The 20,112-nt window shown below is 44.8% G+C and overlaps 1 protein-coding gene across 1 annotated transcript in view; it reads right to left on the bottom strand.

The window, feature by feature from the left end:
- Iqch (IQ motif containing H) overlaps nucleotides 1-20,112 on the bottom strand; it is a 190,510-nt gene that overhangs the window by 142,478 nt on the left and 27,920 nt on the right. Inside the window, exon 5 of the mRNA XM_055596756.1 lies at nucleotides 12,345-12,461. Within this exon, the coding sequence (XP_055452731.1) occupies nucleotides 12,345-12,461 (117 nt within the window). The remainder of the gene's footprint in view (nucleotides 1-12,344; nucleotides 12,462-20,112) is intronic.

The following is a 20,112-nucleotide window of genomic DNA, read 5'->3' on the forward strand; positions in this document are numbered from 1 at the left end:
TCCCAAACTGGAGCTTCTCAGCCAGTTCAAAGGCGACACCATCACTCGTCCCACAGAGCTTACTGTGATCACGTGCTCGGCACAGCACCCTTCACAGTCGATCTAAGCAGATTGTAGCTACTTACTATACAAAGCCAAGCTGAGCCAGGATTTCTGCGTCCACACAGCACTTGCTTTCCAGGGTGGATTCACAGATGTGCACTTTACAGCATACACACGTGATGCTGCTCACTCTGAAGATCACTGAGCTCAGGGTCATGTGTCAGCTTCCTTGCTCAGGGGCGGCCTATGACTGAGGGTTCTGAGTGGCTCTCTAATAAGATATTCTATGTTCATCAGATTAGGCTGAACATTTAGTCCACTTACCATTGTAGCTCAAAGTGACATTCCAATTCTGGTATCAATAAGATGGTTAATTCAGGCAAAGTAAAATTCTAATCTTGTAAGGTAAGCATTTTGCCTTGAGCTATACACACACACACACCAAACAAACAACCAAAAATCCCTCAAAACTTTGTAGGAACCTTAGCTGCCAGCCAACTCCGCAAAAGATATCAATATCATTGAACTCCAAATCTATAACATCTCTTTCTAAAGACTAGCTTTACATTTTTGGGACTAGAGATTGCCTTCTTAGAACTATATGGGATTATCTTTAATGTTTGTATGCATGTGTGGATGTGGTGTGTATGGCTGTGCATGTGTGTTCATGTCTGTGTAGAGGCACATGTGTGCATGTGTGTGGAGACCAGAGGATAACCTTGGGTGTTGTTATCTTCCTTTGAGATGGGGCCCTGGTTGGCCTGAGGAGCTCCAATTAGGCTAAGCTGGCTGGCCAGCAAGCCCCACGGACCCTCCTGTCTCTACCTCCTCGGTGCTAGGGTCCCAAGCATGTGTCACCACACCTGGCATGTTTACACGGGTTCTGGGGAATGAACTCAGGTCCTCATGCTAAGAAAAGCTCTTCACTGATGAGCCACCTTTCTAGCCCTTTATGGGGTTTTTAGAATCATCTAAGCAAACATTTTAAAAATCTGGACATTTCAGGGAAAACAAAACAAAACACGAACTTCAAAGCCTCTTTTGAAAATCCAGCTGCATAGCGGTGGGACGAAGGAAGCCGCTCCCTGCAGGCGGCCCGGCTCCAGAGCCCCAGCCCTGCGGGGTAGTGTCATCTGTTACTTTCCTGGTCAGGACACCTAGACTATGATTATAATTTAAAATATCATTTTCTAAAGATTTAATTTTTTTACAAGTGGAAGAAAGCCAGAAAGTAAAAGGTCTATGGATATTTTTCCCTTTTTTTTTCAATTTAGCACAAATAAGACAATAAGTATGAAAACATACCATATTGTGAAAAACACCAGAATGGGCACAGCTGTGCATGAGCAGATTGGACACAAGGAGGCTGGTGTGAGGTCAGGACAGGGAAGGAACGCACACTGGGTGCTGGGTGGGAACTGGCACCGTGCAAGCGCGCAGTGGAAGGAAGACAGAGTGTTCGCAAGGACCCACAGTCCACTCTGTCCTTCCTTCTCGTTTTCACTACCCCCACCTCAAAAAGTCCTGCTTTGGCTGATACTGGAGAAGGGAATGACATGTAGAGATGACGGATGGGGTCACAGGAGAGTCCTTGGCAGCAGTGGGGCATGCAGCATTAAGAGAGAAAGAAAGGCAGGTTTGGGAGAAAAATCTAAGCCAGCCCGCTAGGGCTATTCATATAAGAGGGACAAAGCCTTATGCAAATTGTCAGGGAGACGGGTGCCTGCAGAACTCTAATTAGGCCGCTTCACGAACATCTAACAAGTCCGGGAGATAATGTGATTCCAGAAAGTACTATTGCTTTATAGCCAAAGGGAGAGGAAATAAAGTGTAATAATCAATGAGGACATCAAGGGGCAGGGATTGTTCAGAAGAATTCTAAAGATGCCCTTCAGTTAGAGCAGCCGAAGTGATCTAATTTCAGCCGTGTGCCTACAGCCCTTCCTTTTACGATCCAGACTGAGACCACACAATTAGATTTCAGAGGCCCATTCAAGCCATCCATCAGCTCCAAGTGCAGCTTTTGGGAAAAACTGAACCGACTCCTCCCCTCCACCCTGGGCCATGGGGCAGCAGCGAGTGTCCTAGATGGCACAGCACCTCTTCAGCCGTGCACAGTTGTGAGGCTCCTCCAGCAGCCTCCGTCCCGCAGCTCCCTGTTACCCTTGCTGTCCCCCAGGAACTGGCCAGTCTAGAAGGCATCAACCAAGCATGGCCTGAGAACCACACAGTCAGGGCTGTGGCCCTGTGGTGACTATGCGCAGGCCATTTTATCTTCTCAGTGTAGAAAGAAGACATCGAGGGTGAGGGAATGGCTCTGTGGAGAGGAGTCCCTGCTATGTAAGCACAATAGCCGAGTTTGAACCTGAAGTGCCCACATTGAAACCCACACGTGGTATTGTGCACCTCTAACATGTGTGGGTGGGGCAAAACCAGGCAGATCCCAGCAGCTCTGACTGCCAGCCCAGCCAAGACACTCAGTGTTGGCATGCTGAAAGACCCTCTCTCATGGCAGACAGTGACAGAGGAAGACGGGCGACACTCCCTGGAGCCACCGCAGGAAAGGCACTCAAGCACGAAGGCTTACACAGCACACAGAACACAGAACACGCTGGGAAACACATGCCCAAAGAAAGGAAAAGCAACGGCTTCATCTGTCAAGACTAAGTGATGGATGTGTATCTTGGCTCGTGGCCATGATAATTTTAAGTCCTTGGACTCAGGTCTGTGGCCTTCCCCTCTGACATGTATGTGGGGACTTTCAGGCTTTCCATCTGTAAACATTCATACCATATCATTATTTGGTTACCAAGAGACGATGTGAGTCCACTGTCTCTCCCCAAACTCCAGTCTAACGGAACCTAAGCTTCAGGTATGCATCTTCTGGGTTCACATTACATATGTGGGTGAGCAGTGAGTCATTCCGCACTATGGCACTCATGTCTCTCTACCAGAGAGCTCTGTAGAGGCTAGGATGGCATACTTGAACTCAAGCACGGTTTAAGGGCGATGAGCTACAAGACCAGAGAGCACAGCAACAGTATTAGCCATCTCAAGTGCCTCTGAGGAGAGTGACGCCACGATGAGAGCCGGCCACTCAGGCCAGTCTCTCTCGTGCCTAACGCCATGGAACAGCTTGCTGAGTTTCTGTTCTTGGCTTCAGCTTTTGTTTGTTTGTTTTTGTGTATGAGTGCTTTGTCTGCATGTATGTCTGTACACTGGAAGAGTGCATGGGATCTCATTATGGATAGTTGTGAGCTACCATGTGGTTGCTGGGAATTGAACCCAGGACTTCTAGAAGAGCTGAGCAGCCAGTGCTTTTAACCACTGTGTCATCTCTCCTCATTTTAAATAGAACTCTCTGTACCACAAAAAGCAACCATAATGAAGTCAAAGAATGAAGGGGTTTGCTCTGGTTTGTTTGCTTGAGGCAGGGTCTCACACTGTAGCCCAGGCTGGCCTCGAATCTGGGTGATTCTCCTGCCTCAGTTTCCCAAGTGCCTGGCTCAGAGTGTGAAGTCTTCTGTTCTTATCCTGAAAGGCAAAGAGGATGGACATCAGAAGAAGAAGAAAACAGGAAACAACCTAGGAACCTGCCACAGAGGGCCTCTGAAAGCCTCTGCCCTGCAGACTATCAAAGCAGATGCTGAGCCTGATGGCCAACTGTCAGGCAGAGTGAATGGAATTTTAGGTAAGAAGCAGGAAACAGCAAGAGCTGAAGAGGACAGGAACTCCACAAGGAGAGCAACAGAACAAGAAAATTTCAACACAGGGAACTTCCCGAAGACTCATACTCCAACCAAGGACTATCCGTGGAGATAACCTAGAACCCCTGCACAGATGTAGCCCATGGCAGTTCAGTGTCCAACTGGGTTACATAGTAATGGGAAGAGGGACTGCCTCTGACATAATCTGATTGGCCTGCTCTTTGATCACCTCCCCCTGAGGGGGGAGCAGCCTTACCAGGCCCAGAAGATGACAATGCAGCCACTTCTGATGAGAACTGATAGACTAAGATCAGAAAGAAGGAGAGGAGGACCTCCCCTATCAGTGGACTTTGGGAGGGGCATGCATGCATACAGAAAGGGGAGGGAGGGTGGGATCGGGAGGGGAGGAGGGAGGGGCTTATGGGGGGATACAAAATGAATAAAGTATAATTAGTAAAAGTTAAATAAAAAATTTTTAAAAACCTCGTTTGCAGTACATGTATATATATATATATATACATGTGTATACACATATAATATATAAAAGTTTTCTTCACTATCAATGAAGAGCAATGAATAGTTCATACATGAAGAAGACAGCTTTGCTCCTGAGCACTAAAACAATCACACAATATGCCAACTTTTGTCTCAGAGTAGATATTTTTGTGAAAGAAAAGATTGATCAAGAGAGTTCTAATTAGGTGGAATCACCTCTTTAACAGTCTGGTAAATTCTATGAACCCCTTCTCAGAAGAATGTTTTGTAGATGTATGACATAAAATGCAGAGAAAAGCAAGCCAAGTTTGGCGGTGCACACTGTAATCCTAGCACTTGGGAGATGGAGGCAGAGGATCAAGAGTTCAAGCTAGCCTGGACTACACAAGAGCCTGTCTTTAAAACAAACTAATTATTTAATATAAAATAAATGGAAGCTGATTATATTGAATATAATTCTATCTGTAGTCCCCTTTTGCATTAACTCTATCAGATATGTGTGCCCCAACCTGTGCGTGTGTGTATGTGAGTGTGTGTGTGTGTTGACTTCAGCCCCTCTATCACCTAGTTTTGGGGTCTTCAAAATGGTGGTATGAGGCCAGGAACGCTGTCTCTTAGCATGGACCCAATGCTCAGGTCTAAAGCCCCAGGCACAGAGCGAAAAGTGGGTCCCTCGAGGGAGTGGGCCTAGACCTGAGAGCAGGTAGCTGCTAACTGGAGGGATTCAGAGCAGCACAAAGGATCCTTCCTGGATCACCAACCCCGGTCCTCCTTTTCCTGTTCACTCACACTTGAAGTCCCTCAGCAGAGCTTCACCGCTCCCGTGTTAATTAAGCAGAGGATTTACTCTGGTGAAAAGGAAATACACAGGGGAGAGGTAAAACTCCATGCCAAAGGTTCTCACATGCATTTCCAGCAGCAGACCCTGTTTTACACTGCATCTAAATAGAGAGCTGATATGCAAATAAATGTGCTTGTCACAAGATTTACCATAGTTCTCTCTTGAATTTCACATGTTTAAAAATAGAAGTATTCGAAATATTATAATGTATACATTTCTTACCTAAGAACTTACATCTCACTCAGATGTCATATAATAAAACATATGTACACGAGTATTAGAAGTTGTTCTGATGAAGGCAAGTTATACACTCAAGAATTACAAGTAATAACTGGAGTCCCATAGCCATTTCTGCCTATAATTTATTTATATATTTTATTTTGACTACACAAAATGAAAAAAATCCCCAAATGATAAGACAAATCATTTTAAATATCCAGTAATTTGTTATGGCACTATAGTCTCAGGACTCCCTTTAGCTAAAATGATCCAGACACTCTGGAGAATAGCAGGGAGTTTTTTGTTTTTAAGATGGAATTCCTACTGACATCTAGTAGCTGTTCCTGTCCCTAAATAACTGAGCATGCGTGGGTTGTGACTCCATTATGGAGCCCTGAAGAGTAGATTTCATGACAAATTTGGTTCTGATCAAACTTCCTTACTGCACAACCTTAGACAAGTGTGCCCTTCCTCAGTTTCCTCATCTGCAAAATGGTCATATAAATGGTCTATATTCTATAGGTTCAAAGGTCAAATAAGATTGCCTGCATAAGGCACTTAGTACCATATCTTATACTCTAGACATTGTATCAACTGTCATTTCCCAATGGGCCCTCTTCCTTTTCAATTATCTTAGTATCTTCTATGTCACATAGTAACCCAAATTTCAAAACAATCTGGTTTTGTTTTGGACATTCCATATACATTTTAAACTGGTGTTTTATTGTTGGCTGATATCTTCCATAGTCAAAAAACGTGACATTTCTACCCTAGGCTACAAAGTAAAGCAGTGGCTCATTTCAGATCACAGAAGCAACAGCCTCCAGTGAGCAGTGCGGCCGTGGCTCATGCATGGCACCGTGCTCTAAGTTGATGGCTGCAACTGTGAAGCTGCCAACTTTGCTGTGCCAAAGCAGGCATCAGAGGGCTCTCCCAGCTTTTAACTGCCAGGGGCCACGTGTTCTAGTAGTGCTATAGATCAGTTTGTTTTGATTTTCTAGGAGTCAGATCTTGACATGAGAATTCATTTTTTAAATACAAAGGAAAAAGATTTACATTCATGCACACGATTGTCTACATGTATGTACGTCCACCTCATGTGTGCCTGGTACCCGAAGAAGCCAGAAGAGGGCATTGGATCCACCAGAACTTACGGCTGGCTGTGGGCATGATGTAGTTGTTAGGAACTGAACCCGGGTCTTCTACAAGAACAAGCACTCCCAACTGCCACGCCATCGCTCCAGCCCCCAAAGTTAGTCCTTTAACCTTTTGTTTATTCATACATACAGCTATCATGGGAGTCCACATGAGCACAGCTGAATTTCCAAATATGACCAGTACGAAGCTACAGTCTTTGATGAAAACAAAACCTTGTAAGAAATTCAACTCCGCACGCCCATGTGTGCACGCGCGCATACACGTACACTCATTAACCGCCTCGTGCTTTCGCGCTTTGTCATTTGGTGCCCAACTTAAACAAACATGTTGCTCTTTTCTGCACTTTAAAGTATTTGCCATAAAATGAACTGTGACTTAACTGTTCACAACCTCTCTGAAACTCACTGTAGTTTTCTGCTACAATTTGGAAACCAGAGCAGCAAGCCTGTGCCCTCATTCTGCTAGAGGGTAAAGGGAGCTGAATCTGAGTCTTTTCTGAAAGCACATGTGTGAAGAAGGGAGGAGGAAATAGATTGTTAATGCTAATTGTCTCTCAGAAAGGCGAGGGTCTTATTGGGCATATACTATTGGCCAGCACTGGGAAGATATTGTCTGCAATCCCCATAACAGCTGTACCTAGTAGGCATCATTATCCTGGCTTTGCAGAAGAAGCAAAGGGACTCAGGAGGTTAATTTGCTTACCTGGGGTTCAAGAACAGACCCAAGCTCTGTTCCACTTGACCCCAAGCCCTTTCTGCCACACCACCTGCCGCTGCTTCTAGCCTGCCTCCCCCTAAGCAGAGATGTGAGGATGGCTGGGCCGCAGAGGCACTTGTGGAAACAGCTAGGCAGCAGTAGCCAGGCCGTGTTGTGAAGCTGGAAGCAAGGTCATTCCATGAGAAAAACTATCAAGTGGCCCCTTAAGAGTCTTTGGGCTGCCAGGCAACCCAGGACTGGCAAAATCAGGCATTGCTTTGGCGCTCAACACCAGGCTCCACAGCTTCAAAGCAGAGATGGACAGACAAGAGAGCGAGCCAGTCCTCTCCTGTTACATGTAAAGCACCGCTTGGGGCGGTGGAGGATGTGAAAAAGTACACAAGCCAGGCCCCCATCTCAGGCTTGTACAGGAAAGAAGACATGAGTACATGAAATGTTGAGCAGTATCGCTGGAATGGCCCTCAGCAGCGCTCTGTTACCCTCCCCTCGTCTGGACAAGAAAATGTAAATTTAAATGACAGTACGAAACAATATAGTGTGAGGATTGCTAACAGTAAGAACCAATGTTTTCAGAGGACTTCTTTGCAGCAAGATCTGCTGACTTATTTGCGTCTCAACGCCACCCTACAGAATAGACATACTCAATATAGTGCCCCTTACATCTGAGGAAACAGAGGTTGTCTCTGGGACACCCCCAATCTAGTGAGGCTCCCACAGGGCAGTGTGGCCCAGAATCACCATACTAAGTGCTAAGCAGTGCTGTGAGTCCAACATTTTACCTGGGGAATGCATGCAGGCTCTTCCCCAGAAACATCAGACTACAGGATTTGGAAGAAATTGGAGCGCTCATACAGCTTGGTGCTGTATAAACATTACTGACACACCCTCTGAGAATGGATTCTCCACGCTCCCCGAACAGTGGAGTTCTGTGAAGGAGCCGAGTGCCAGCCAGTGCCTCATCATGTCCCTTAGAACTATTGTTCCAGGGACAGCAGGAGCGTTCAGACAGCACGACAGCCACTGCGGCCACCGCACTGATGGGCGATGGGCGTGCCCTGCAGCAGAGAGCCGGGAGGCACACTCTCAAAGAAGCTCTTCGTGCAACCTCAAGAGAAGGCTGTCTGCAACTGTCAGAGGCGGGAGGCCGCGCATGCCGCCACTGGCCTTGGGTAACAACTGTGCGTCATAAATAGGATGTGGCATTTTAGAATGTCTTTAAAGCTATTTCCTTTTGTTCAACTAATTTAATTTGCCAAATGCTCCTGGGGAAAGGGAAGGGATCAAGATGCTGACTCCACATTTCCTTGCGGGTGTGTGTGGGGGGGAAATCACCATTTCCTTAAAAAACAAAAAAAAAAAAAAACAAAAAACTACTCTCAGAGAAATGACATGCAATTGTTGTCTTCTGGCTCCTGAAAACTCTACCTCTGTCAAAACCCTGCCCTGGCAGGTGCAGGGAAGAATAGACGCCGAACTTGAATGAATACCACATCTGTTTGTGCAAAACGGGAACAGAAGCAGCACAGAAGGAAGTAAAAGAGATAATTGCTGGCTTGAACTACGATACATTTTACTTGTGGGCAGAGGGCCAGCGTACAGCAGGCAAAATATGCAGGCCCATCTTATTGGAATTCAGGGGTGGGCCTCCGTTCCTGTCCGGAGACAGCTGTAAACCAGCAGCCCATGGCATCGCAATCAGGCGCGGAGTTTTGTCAAGGAATGCTGATATGGACAGAAGTAGCTTTGTCGGCTTCGCCTGCACCCTGCCTGGTACAGTGACAGTCAATCTCTGATTCCAGATGACAAGAACTGGATAAAAACTTCAAACAAATGGCGACCTTTGCAAAGATTAATTTGTTTACCAACAAAATGTCCCCTCTCTGTCATCTGCGATGGGGTGACCTTCACGTTGCCACATCCAGGCTGGAAGGGTGCTGCCGGGAGTCATCTGTTACGTTGACTCCATCTCAGCAATTATTCCCTTTTTTATTTTTAGTGACAAGAAGGGTTTATTAATTCACTCTGCTTCTTGTTATGGTTTATAAATGCAACAAGCTCGCTCTGAATTACTGCAGTGTAACATCAATTTGTTTAAATCTAATTCTGCCGCCGTTGCCAGATTATGTTGTGACTGTAATTGTGGCCATATGCACGGGCTTAAAGCACAGTCGTGTCTGAAAGCAGCCCACCCCACACGCTGCTGCTTCTAATCATTCGACGTTAACACAGTTGCCTCACTTTCCATTACTTTATCATCTCAGAAATGATTGTGCTTTCAGTGGGAGACACTGCTCTGCACACCCCAAGTGAAACAGTAAAGAAGGAAGCTATGATTTGTGAAGTATAGTTGCTACCCAACCAAGTTAGTGAGAAGCACTGTATAACGTGCGACTCATAAAGCCGAGAAGTCATCATAGCATTAAATCCAACCTCATGAATAAATAAAAGGTTCTAAGTTTACATGGCATTAGATATTTATTGATTTGGAAAGTGGGGCCAAAGAACTGGCATAATTCTCCAGCAACTCATAACTTGCCAAAAAGAAAAATGCTTCTATGATTCTTTTCTAGGCCATAACAGTTGTAATCAGAGTTATTTGTACAGCAATTCATAGCGATGCTTTGTTTGGCTATTTTGTTATGCATTCATAATCGTTCTTTTAAAATTCATGTTAACAGTTACATGTTTCAAGCCTTTTAAGAAACCCTTTTTATTTGAAAAAAAATTAATCAAAGTCAAATTTTCTGCAGATCTTTTACTGTGCTGCTCTGTAAGGTCTGAGTGGAACGAGCTGCTGTGAGCAGACAAGAGCACCTGGGCTCGCCTCTTCCTCTCCATCCCAGCAAGAACCTGACCAGCACACGAAACAGGTTCTGCTTTTATTGGGTGCATTGGAGATCCTAAAATCATTAGTGGTTTTGCTTTTTTTTTTTAGAAATTAATTTTATGTAAAAAAAATGGGGGGTCACAGAAAATAATGTTCTAAAGGCAAGTTCTGTGATAGTGGTGTGTGTGTGTGTGTGTGTGTGTGTGTGTGTGTGTGTGTGTATGTGTGTGTGTGTGTGTGCTTAATGCACCAAGTTCTTCCATTACCTCCTGGGGTGAGGTAAAAACCACCAGCTTCCTTAACTAATAATGCAAACTGACTGTGTACTCATATTTGCTTGTTAAAAATGCCTGAGTTATTCACAGGCTGTTGACAAGCTGTTCAAGTTGCACAGATGTGGGCAGCTTGAGACCTGGGGCAGCCAGGCAGCCTCCCACACTGAGGATGAAGAGGTGCCCAGAAAGACCAGTCTTGCTGCTGCCTCTCCAGTTAGCTGTGTCTTGCCGTGACAGACACGTAGCCACAGTTTGGGTGTGAGGTGAATTACAGCTTTTTTTTTTTTTTTAAATAAAGAGAGGTGAATTACAGCTGCACCCCACACCCAGATGTACTACAAGGTTGTTTAAAACCAGATACCTGAGTACTTCCGTCAAAGAGCTTTCTGAACAATGCCTCTGTTTCACAAATCTGAACAAAACCTTCTCTTTAGTGGCATCTGGTATCTAGGCTAGCATAAATGATAGGCTCAACTATTTTGATAGAAAGGCCAATAATTTGATCAAATTTGACACAATATATGTACAATGCTGTCGATTTTTATGAGGTCATTTTCCATGAAAAGGATCATGAATATAATAAATTAGTATATGTTATTAACATGTCACTGAGAGCAGTGACCTTTCTCAAACTCTCTTTGTTCCAACAACACAGGAACAATGCCTCTCATTCTACCTGTAAATAATTAAAAGTGTAGCAAACAGCTGAGAGTCCTTCCTAAAGTTAGGACTGCTTTGAATCCCTTATTTAAGTCTGAATATTTGGAGTCATAAAGCAAAGCATAATCCCCGTGTATCTCAGCAGGCCCTAGAAACTTCCGCCCTCATCAAAGTTTGTGTGCCGTGTGGCAGTTGCCCAGGGCTGCAAAGCCGCAGCACTCCACCAGCTAAGCCAATATTAATTCTAGATCGAGGAGGAAAACCAACAACAGCAAAAGAGAAATCTGCTGCTGTCTGTGCAGCCAGAGAAATAATATTTTTACTGCAGGGGCTTTGGGGCTCCTGGGAAACAGATAAAAACCTCTTCACATTAGTTACCCTGACATTTTAAATAAAGTTCCAACAGGAATAAAAATATCTAACTTTCTGGTTATTTCTTAGGCTAGAAAATATTTCTAGGATAAAGTGCTCTTCATCCAAGCCTGTAAGAATAACAGAAAGCACCTACAGAGAACACAAGTGTCTGAGTGCCACAAGTGACCTAGATGGTTGAAAAATTCACAGAGGAAATGGGGACAATTTAATCTGTGATAATTAAGAAAGTTAGAAATGATTTGGCAAATTTAATCCTAAAAGTAATCTTGTTCTTACTTTTAATTTCACTAAAATATACATTTAAGAGCACTGAAGAGAAGCCAAAGTTTACAAATGGATTTTTAAAATGTGTAGTTTTCACCTTAGAAGTTGTTTTTAGCATTAGCAATGATCTTAAATAGTTTTCTAGTTAAAACAAAGCACCACTCCTGGATGTCCCAGAAAACCCAACACATAGGAAGAGGCCAGTGCGTGCTCTGGGGCACCTCAGCCAGGAGCCAGCAGCAAGGGCGCAGATTCTCACACAGCACATGACTCCTCTGCCTCTACCATTTAAATCAGGAGGAGACAGCCCCAGCCCCCAGCCCTCAGCCCCGTTGTTAGCTTCCCATGGGAACGCTAGCATTGTTACTCAAGGGCACGCCCTGGGAAGGATGCTGTGATGTGGGTTCTCCTTTGCTTTTTCTAGTGGTAAATCTACTGTGAAAATACCTGAATTTCCTCTACTAATTCTTTTTGTTGTCAACTTAACTTAACTTCCTGTTAAATTTTGCCACTAGCTCATTTAAGGAGTATTAATCACAACGAAAAACTGGAATGAGCTACAAATAGATCCTTTCAAAGAAGTCTACATTTTTTTAAATCATTACTAATTACAGACAGAATAAAAATCACTTCACTTCACTTCATTAAAAAAATCTCAAGGACAAAAGAATCAGTCTTACTTAAAACCTCTCTCTTCCGCCACTGACTAGCGGCTTGAAGGCGGTTTGAGAATTACGAGTTTGTTAGAGCAGCTCATCACTCACGTGTGCCTTCCTCTGATTAATATATGGCAGATTGAGCCCAAAGTTCGTCTTCACAGCAGCTCTGCGCTGGGTGTTCTCAGGGTCCTTCATGATCTTCGTGTTCAACTCTGTCTTTGGCTGAAACAAAGAAACAATGAAACTTTTATGGAGAATGAAAAAAAAAATGCTTACTAACATTTTATACCCTCAGAGGAATATAAAAGTCTTAGAAAATGAGGACTTTAATGTAATTCTTACTGAAAAAAAATTGGATCTTTTATTTAGGCTACTAATTGACTCTTTTTATTCACAGAAAAGGAAGATTTCCCTCTATGTGTCCTATTGTACGTACAAATATATCCTCAGACATCATTCATTTGCTCAAAATATAATGTTCATGTCAACTAGGACAGACAAAGGACACAGCTCTCTCATCTTAATTTATTTCTGGCTTTCCAGGTCAAGGACTTAGTGAATAAAATCTATACTCCGGAAACACAGGCAGAGGGCTCTCTTGGTCTGTTAATGTGGCCGTGTTCCTCCAGGGACACATCACAGGTAGCTCTTGGTTTGGACTGAAAAGTTAATCACAATAAATATGTCTATACCTTCACAGAGATTTTGCCGTCTGAAATTAGCACTTTCATTAGGAAAAAATAAAGAGCATCTTGTTCCAATAACCTGTTCTTCATGTCAGAGGATTTCTATCAGAGTGGCAGTGGCGAAGGGCATTGGAAAGGTGTCACAAGACCTAAGTGACTGCTCTAGCCTGGGCTGCTGGGATGGGAGTCAACAAAGTCACATCCCCTCTCTAGAAGTCAGCCTATTTTCTTGTCAGGACAATAGCTGGGTGTGACCCCTTCATGGGGTGCTGCCCTGAGCAACCACAGTCTATGGTTTCAGGTTAAAATGGCCGTTGGCTCTAAGGAACATGGCATCACTTTGGAGATGCTGTATGACTTTTGTGCAACAATATAATTTACAAGCCTGTGGTCTGGTCACAAACCTGAGCAAGCGCACTGGTATTTAGTTCCAGAACCTTTTCATCATCCCCATGTGAGGCCTCACACCCATTAGCAGCCGTTCACCAGGCCTACTACCTCAGCCCCAGTGGCCAACAGGACACTTTCTGTCTCTACTCACAGCTCTATTCTGGACACTTTGTACAAATGGAGCACAGTAGCTGGACTTTGTGAGGTTTACTTTTAAAGGGGACTTGAAGGTACTGGGAGCAACTAGAAAATCTGATTTGGGTTCAATCAAATATTTTAGTTCAGAGGGTGGTCTGAGCAAGTGTTAAAATGTCTGCAGTTACCCAACAGGCTGTTCCATAATCCACTTATTGCTTTGAACTTAAGCATTCATAAAAAGCCTGAGGTCAAAGTGCTGAGGTAGGCTCCAGAAGTTACAAAGGACAGATCTTGTCGAGATGAGCTCACACGCTCCACGCTGCTTTAACAGCTCCGAACAATCAAACCTCCAAATAACTGTCCCTGACCGCGCTTCTTTAGCCCACATGGAGACACATTACAAACAAGCATGGCTCGAGACTCTCACCTTAAGTGTACGTGGTAACAGGAGTCATCACGGGCCCAGCTACAGCTGCTTTCCTTCTGGGCTAACCCACAGTCGCAGCACTCCTGCAGTTTTGCAGAGAGCCAAGTGCTCTTTCAAATTGAAATTAATACCTGAGCATAAGTTTTTCCTTCTTAATTAAACTTTCAGGATAATTTCATCCTACCAAGGATCAGGAAATTGCTAATATGTGTTATATTGACTGGCTGTGGTTTCTATAATTAGGACGCTTTAAGAATGTGGATTGTGGATACAATTGATGGTAATGGCTTCATCTATCACGTCTCAGCTTCGTTAGAACTTTTAAATTCTGGAATCACCGGCTCACTGGACCAGAGAGGCTTCCTTAGTTCTATTCCGTTCAATCTACTTTGTGTGGCTTCAGGACTGGCGTGGGGAAGAGATGACGGAGTTCCTGTGAACACCAGCAGTAAGACCCGGTGGTCTCTGCCCCCTTTACATCTCTGGGCAGATATTCTGGAAGGAAACCACTGTGTGATCAGAAGCGGTAGGTCAGAATGCTGCCTCTTACCGTGACTCCTACAACAGTGCTCCCGACAGTGCTAACACTCATCTTCGACACGCTGCCACCAAAGCGTGAGTTTATCATTTTCCCTGCTAAAATACTGGATTCTGGGCACCTGCTTATAATCCTAGCGCTTGGGAGGGGGAGGCAGAAAGATTAGACATTCAAGGCCAGCCTTGGCTACATGAAAACCTGTCTTAAAAACAATAAAATAATGTAAAAACAAATACTGCAGAGAGATGGCTCGGCGGTAAACACACATGCTTCCCAGCCTCACAACCTGAATTCCACATTCAGGTCCCACACATGGAGGAGAGAGCCAGTTCTTGTGGCTTGTCCAATGGCCTTTTCACAAGCACTGTGGCGCGCGCGCGCGCACACACACACACACACACACACATATAAATACATTAAATAAATACATAAATAAATTAGAAAACTAAGTAAAAATATTTATCAGAATGGGGCTGTGGTTCAGTGGTAGGCCACTTGTCTATCGTGTGAGAGGCCCCAGGTGGATGCTGAACAATTAATAAAATATTGATGATGGCTTCAATGAAAGTCATGATCAAATAGACTCAACACTTACATCTGTCTTACATTCTGTAGGTGTGTTCAGAAAACTTCTTTTGGGCTTAGACTATTATAAGATCTAGTAATAAGGGTTTATTTTTCTCAGAAAAACAATTAGAGAGCAAAAACCAAAAGAAATTAATCATTCCATTAAGCAAAAAAAAAAAAAAAAAAAAATCACTCTCTGGAAGATGATCTTTTACCAGCAGTAAGAGAAATATTAGAAATAACTTCAGAAATTTTCTTCAATTGGTCAAGAAAAGGCAGCAATTTATTTAATCTATTTTGACTCACTAAACAATCTAAAATTTGCATTCTCTCCTTTTGATAGTAATTACAAGGAGATATATCAAATGTGACTCTCATTTAGACTTTGGTTTGTAAGAACAAAACTTATTATCAGAGCCAATTACTGTTTTACCTACATGGCTGCACAGAAGCAGGGAGCTCAATTTTCATCTCATCAGTGATTTTGTGGTATTTATTTTATTACTATGCCCACAACGCTACATAAGAGGAAATAGCTTATGCTATTAAAACTAGGGCTGAGATACAAGAGGCTAAAGTTGCTTCTGGAAGAACTTCTGAATTAAAAACACTAGGCAGCATGTAATGCCATCTCCCCAGACATAGGCAGACCATAAAACAATGCGCCTCTATCTGAGCAGTAGCTTCCACACAGAGTAATCAAAATTGAAATGCTTCACAAACAAAGTTGAGAGAAGCTATTTGCCAAGTTACAGTATTATCAACAGAGCACTGTTCTCAACAGTCTGCCCGAGTAATGTCTTCTCAAGTGGATATTGCTTAATGCCATATTCCCATTGGGAAAAGACGTCTTCCATGTAAAGCTTAAGGCCAGAGGAAGGACAAATAGGAAAATAATTCAGTCACTTCTCACTCATTCTCACAACCATGATTTTATATATTGAAAAGAGCAATAGGTAGTGAGTCCCAGTTTGAGCCACATGAGTTAAATTTCTCATCTATAACATGGGGAATAATATCAGACTCAGAGTCATTTGTAGATTCAAATGACTGAGAAATGTCGACTATCTCATAAATGATGAAGTGCTATTCAGGGGAAAACTTGAAAGGAGAGCGTCCTGGCTAAAGGGGCTTGGGGAGCGAGACTGCAGTGGATCACATGCTTCAAATATATTAAAAACCATGAGTTCCTAGTAGTAATCCTCCAAAATACATAATGATAACACCAACAAATCAACTTGGAATTGAGAAAACAGAAAGGAGTTAAGCATTTCACCTACTTTCCCTTTAAGTCTGCTTTGTATTCACCAAAAACATCTAAGGAAAAGCTCTTTGTAAACAATAATGAGAGCTGAAGGAACGGCAGGGTTCTAAAAGCTACAGTCCTTCAGACAATTGGGCATTCAGCTAACTTCCATGGCAGCTAAGATCAACAACGGAGTAGAAGGTTATAGTTTTACAAAGGGCAGACCAAGCTGCTTGGAGCTGGATTTACTGATCAACTATAGAAGCATTAAAAGAGAGTAAAGAAACTACAAAACCAGGCATGACAACTCAGATCTGTAATCCCAGCACGCAGGAGGTGGAGGCAGAAGGGATCAGAAGTTCAAGGTCATCCTCCAAAGACTGGTGAGTTTAAGGCCAGCCTGGGCTATGGGAGACTTTGCAGAGAGAGGAAGGGGGAGGACTTTGCCCATGAGGATGGGGATGGAGGAAGAAGGGCGGAGAGAAGTCATGGTAGCTGGTAAAGCTAGGTGACAGTTGTGTACATTCCATTGTATGTTTGTGTCTGTCTAAAAATACTTCCTACTACATCATCAAAGTTAAGGGTTAGTTAAAACATTTATTTTATTAGCATTTCTTTCTAACCTATTCTCAAAGACTTCCCTCCTTGCTGCCCTGTCAGGGAGGGAAGGCTTAACAAGCAGAAACCTGCATAGACTCCGCAGCACCAGCTCCATACTGCTTATAAATAGCCAGATTCCAGCCTGATGCCTCAAGTTCACAAAGCTGTAAGATTAACCACTGCTCGCCAGATGTGTCTGTCCTGTTTTCTGAGAACTGAAGGGTGAGAGCATACACTTCTTCAGCTTACTTTGTGGCAGGGACAAGTAGGGCTATCACATCCGACTTCAGCTCAGTGCTTAAATGGAGGAAGGAAGGAAGGAAGGAAGGAAGGAAGGAAGGGAGGGAGGGAGGGAGGGAGGGAGGGAGGGAGGGAGGGAGGGACAGCTGCCAATCTGCCAGAGGAAATAACTCAGCAAGCGACTGCCAAGCCAAATGACCTGCCAGACAGGAGAGGGGTTTGATTTGCCTTTAATCCCAGGTCTCTTTCCATCACTGGGATGGAAAATAATGGGAGGCTTCCTTGAGAATGTCAGTCCAGGATAGTCTTTCTTAGGAGAGGGAAATGATTTGAAGAAACCAAGTCATGCAAAGATCTGGGATTGTCCAAGGAGGGAAGAATTAATTAGCGAGAGGAGGTGGCTGCAGAGGCTAAGGCCACTGGAGGCTGGCCTTCACAGCCGGGGGAACATTTCTTCCTCTGTGGCTAGAAGGAAGAGGAGTTCATCTGTTCCCTTGCCCCTCTATGAATGTGACAGTAAGGCAGAAAGAGTGCTGCAAGCTGGAGGACAGGTTGGGGAATGTGAAAGTGACTCTGGCACAAAACAGGGAAAGCATTTCTGGGATGAGCGCAGTGTCGCTATGTAGAGAGCATATCACTGTGCAGTGTGGCCCAGGCACGTGCTGCTGCTGGGTGCAGACCCAGAGCAACTGTGACGTAGTGCTGAGCCGATGAATCTGACGATAAGTGTGGGACTCCTTATGGGTCCCTTGTCTCATGCCAGACTTTAGTTGCTCAAAGAAGTCATCAGGGGCCTGGCTCCTTTCCTCTCCCGCTGTACTATCCCCAGAGGCTGCTCCAGGCTTGTCACCCTATGCAAAGTGGCTGCTATGGCTTCAAATGCCATGCTTGTCTCTAGCCGAAAAGGAAGGGGGGAGCAGGGATGGCAAAGAGATGTGGCATCCATGACTGTCCCCTGCATCCCAAAGATGAGCTGATGACACCTGCAGACCACTTCCGTGGTGAATGGGTTCCACTGTCACACTGCACCATAGCGAAGCCTGAGAAATGGATGGTCTTAGCTATGGCAGGATGCACATGTCATGGAGAAGGAGCACAAGGACTCCTGCAGTGATGGGGAAGGAGATGCACACTGAGAAGAAAACAGCTTCTGCCCTCACCGTGGAATCTAACTAGTTGAGGAGGAAAGAAAGAAGTGGTAAAAAGGGAGGCCACAGGAGGTCAGTGGGTCGAAGGTCCTCACAGAAATAAGAGTTGCTAGAAGCAGCCTGGGATGCCCTGACGTGGTGCACTTCCTGGTTCTGACACAGCCAGGGCCTCAAGTTCAGGACAGGTTTTCCACACTGCCGTAAGAGCCCCGCCCCACTGAGTGATCAATGCCTGTCTCAGGACTGTGGGTTCCCACAGCAGCTCACAGCACACAGCAGCACTGAACCCAAAACATCTGAGGCGAACACTAGCACAGGGTGTGAGGAAAGGCAAGCCTCTAGTTCCATGTTTGTGTTCTTTCAGTCTGTCATGGTGACAGTTATTAGCTTACAGGGTGTTATGCCGAGGATGACAGTCTGTGCAACTGTAAAAACTTTTATTTACATTTATTTATTCATGCAGTATTTTTCAGACCCAACAAACCCAACTTCTGCCCGTGTTCATGGTGCACAGACTGCTACAACCCCATGCCCCACTTGCTGTTAATTTTCTTGCATGCTCGTGGCCAGAGAACAGCACCACTCCTGGCTAACACCACATTTGAGATTGGGATGCCATTTTTGAGATGTTAATTAACACACCCTACAATAAAATCTGGGCAGCAGGTGGGCAGGATGGCACAACCAGGAGGGCGCTGTTGTCAAGAGCCTGGCTTCAGTCTCCAGGAGGCACACAAGGGAGAAGAGGATGGAGTCTGACTCCCACAGCCACCCCAACCTCGACAGGGCACCCTGGAATGTGTGCTCTCAACCCCACCCAAAACAAGCAGGTGATTGTAAAAGGTGAGTCTTGGTAGTAGTTTGTACTTTTGAAAAAATTATATAAATAAAACTATTCAATTAATCGAATCTTCTCATGGAAATGTCATTAGTGGCATAGGCTTACAGGCCTATTTCTGTAAGACAACCCCAATCCAGCAGGAATCATGTCCCATCCGTTACAGCTTAGCTGCACTATAAGCTACAAGCTTCTTCAAAGAATATATAGTGTGGATGCACCCCTGCTAGCTCCTACACATCCCAGATTCTGCAGGCTCCTGGTGCTGCACAGACTCCGAGTGCCGCCCACAAGCCAGTCAGAACTGCTGCCACAAGCCAGAGAGCGAGACTGGGAGAAACGCCTCCCAGGCGCTGTGCGCTCCATGTTCAGTCTGGGTCTTGTCATTATTCAGAAACCTTTTGTAACTGCAGGCTTTCTGTGGCCCCCACATTTAAGAACGCAGCCTGCAGTTTAAGAAGTCCATGCTGTATATTCATTTTCGAGTTGTGTGGGTTTTGTTCTGCTTTCTCAGTCTGCCCTACCTCGGCTTTGCTAGAGCAGACAGACAGAGCGGCTCCTGCCTCAGGCCCCTCGGAGGTTGGTGGGGACTAATCACAAACTCGAAAGCGGACAGCTGTGCTGCTCGGTGCTCACGGTCTGCAGGCACTGCTGGGCACACACTCTTTCCCTGTGTCCTGTCAACTCACCCTCACAGCACCCCGCAAGGTTCATGCTTCCCCCACTCCCACTGTGCAAGGAGCCAGGCCACCGAGACAGCAAGTGCCTTGCCAAAGAGCAGCTAGTAAGTGGTGGGGCTAGGATACAAGTTGGAACTATGCAGTGCCCCATTCAGAGCCTGCTCTGGGTTCCAAACTGTCTACACACAGGCGACAGCTGCAAACTGAAGTGTCCCTGCTTCAGAAGTGAAATAAATGCAACAGGAAAAGCTCCCAGACCCTGTTTGATAACGAACGGGGAAGGCCATCTGGGGCCTCACAGGGGCATTCTGAGTGTGAACTAGGATGTATTATATCCACCAGCACTGTTGACCTTATTAGGTGGGATAGTGGTAT

This window comes from Psammomys obesus, unplaced genomic scaffold (assembly GCF_907164565.1).
Source record: "Psammomys obesus unplaced genomic scaffold, mPsaObe1.curated_primary_1811, whole genome shotgun sequence".
In the NCBI taxonomy this organism is placed as follows: Eukaryota; Metazoa; Chordata; class Mammalia; order Rodentia; family Muridae; genus Psammomys; species Psammomys obesus.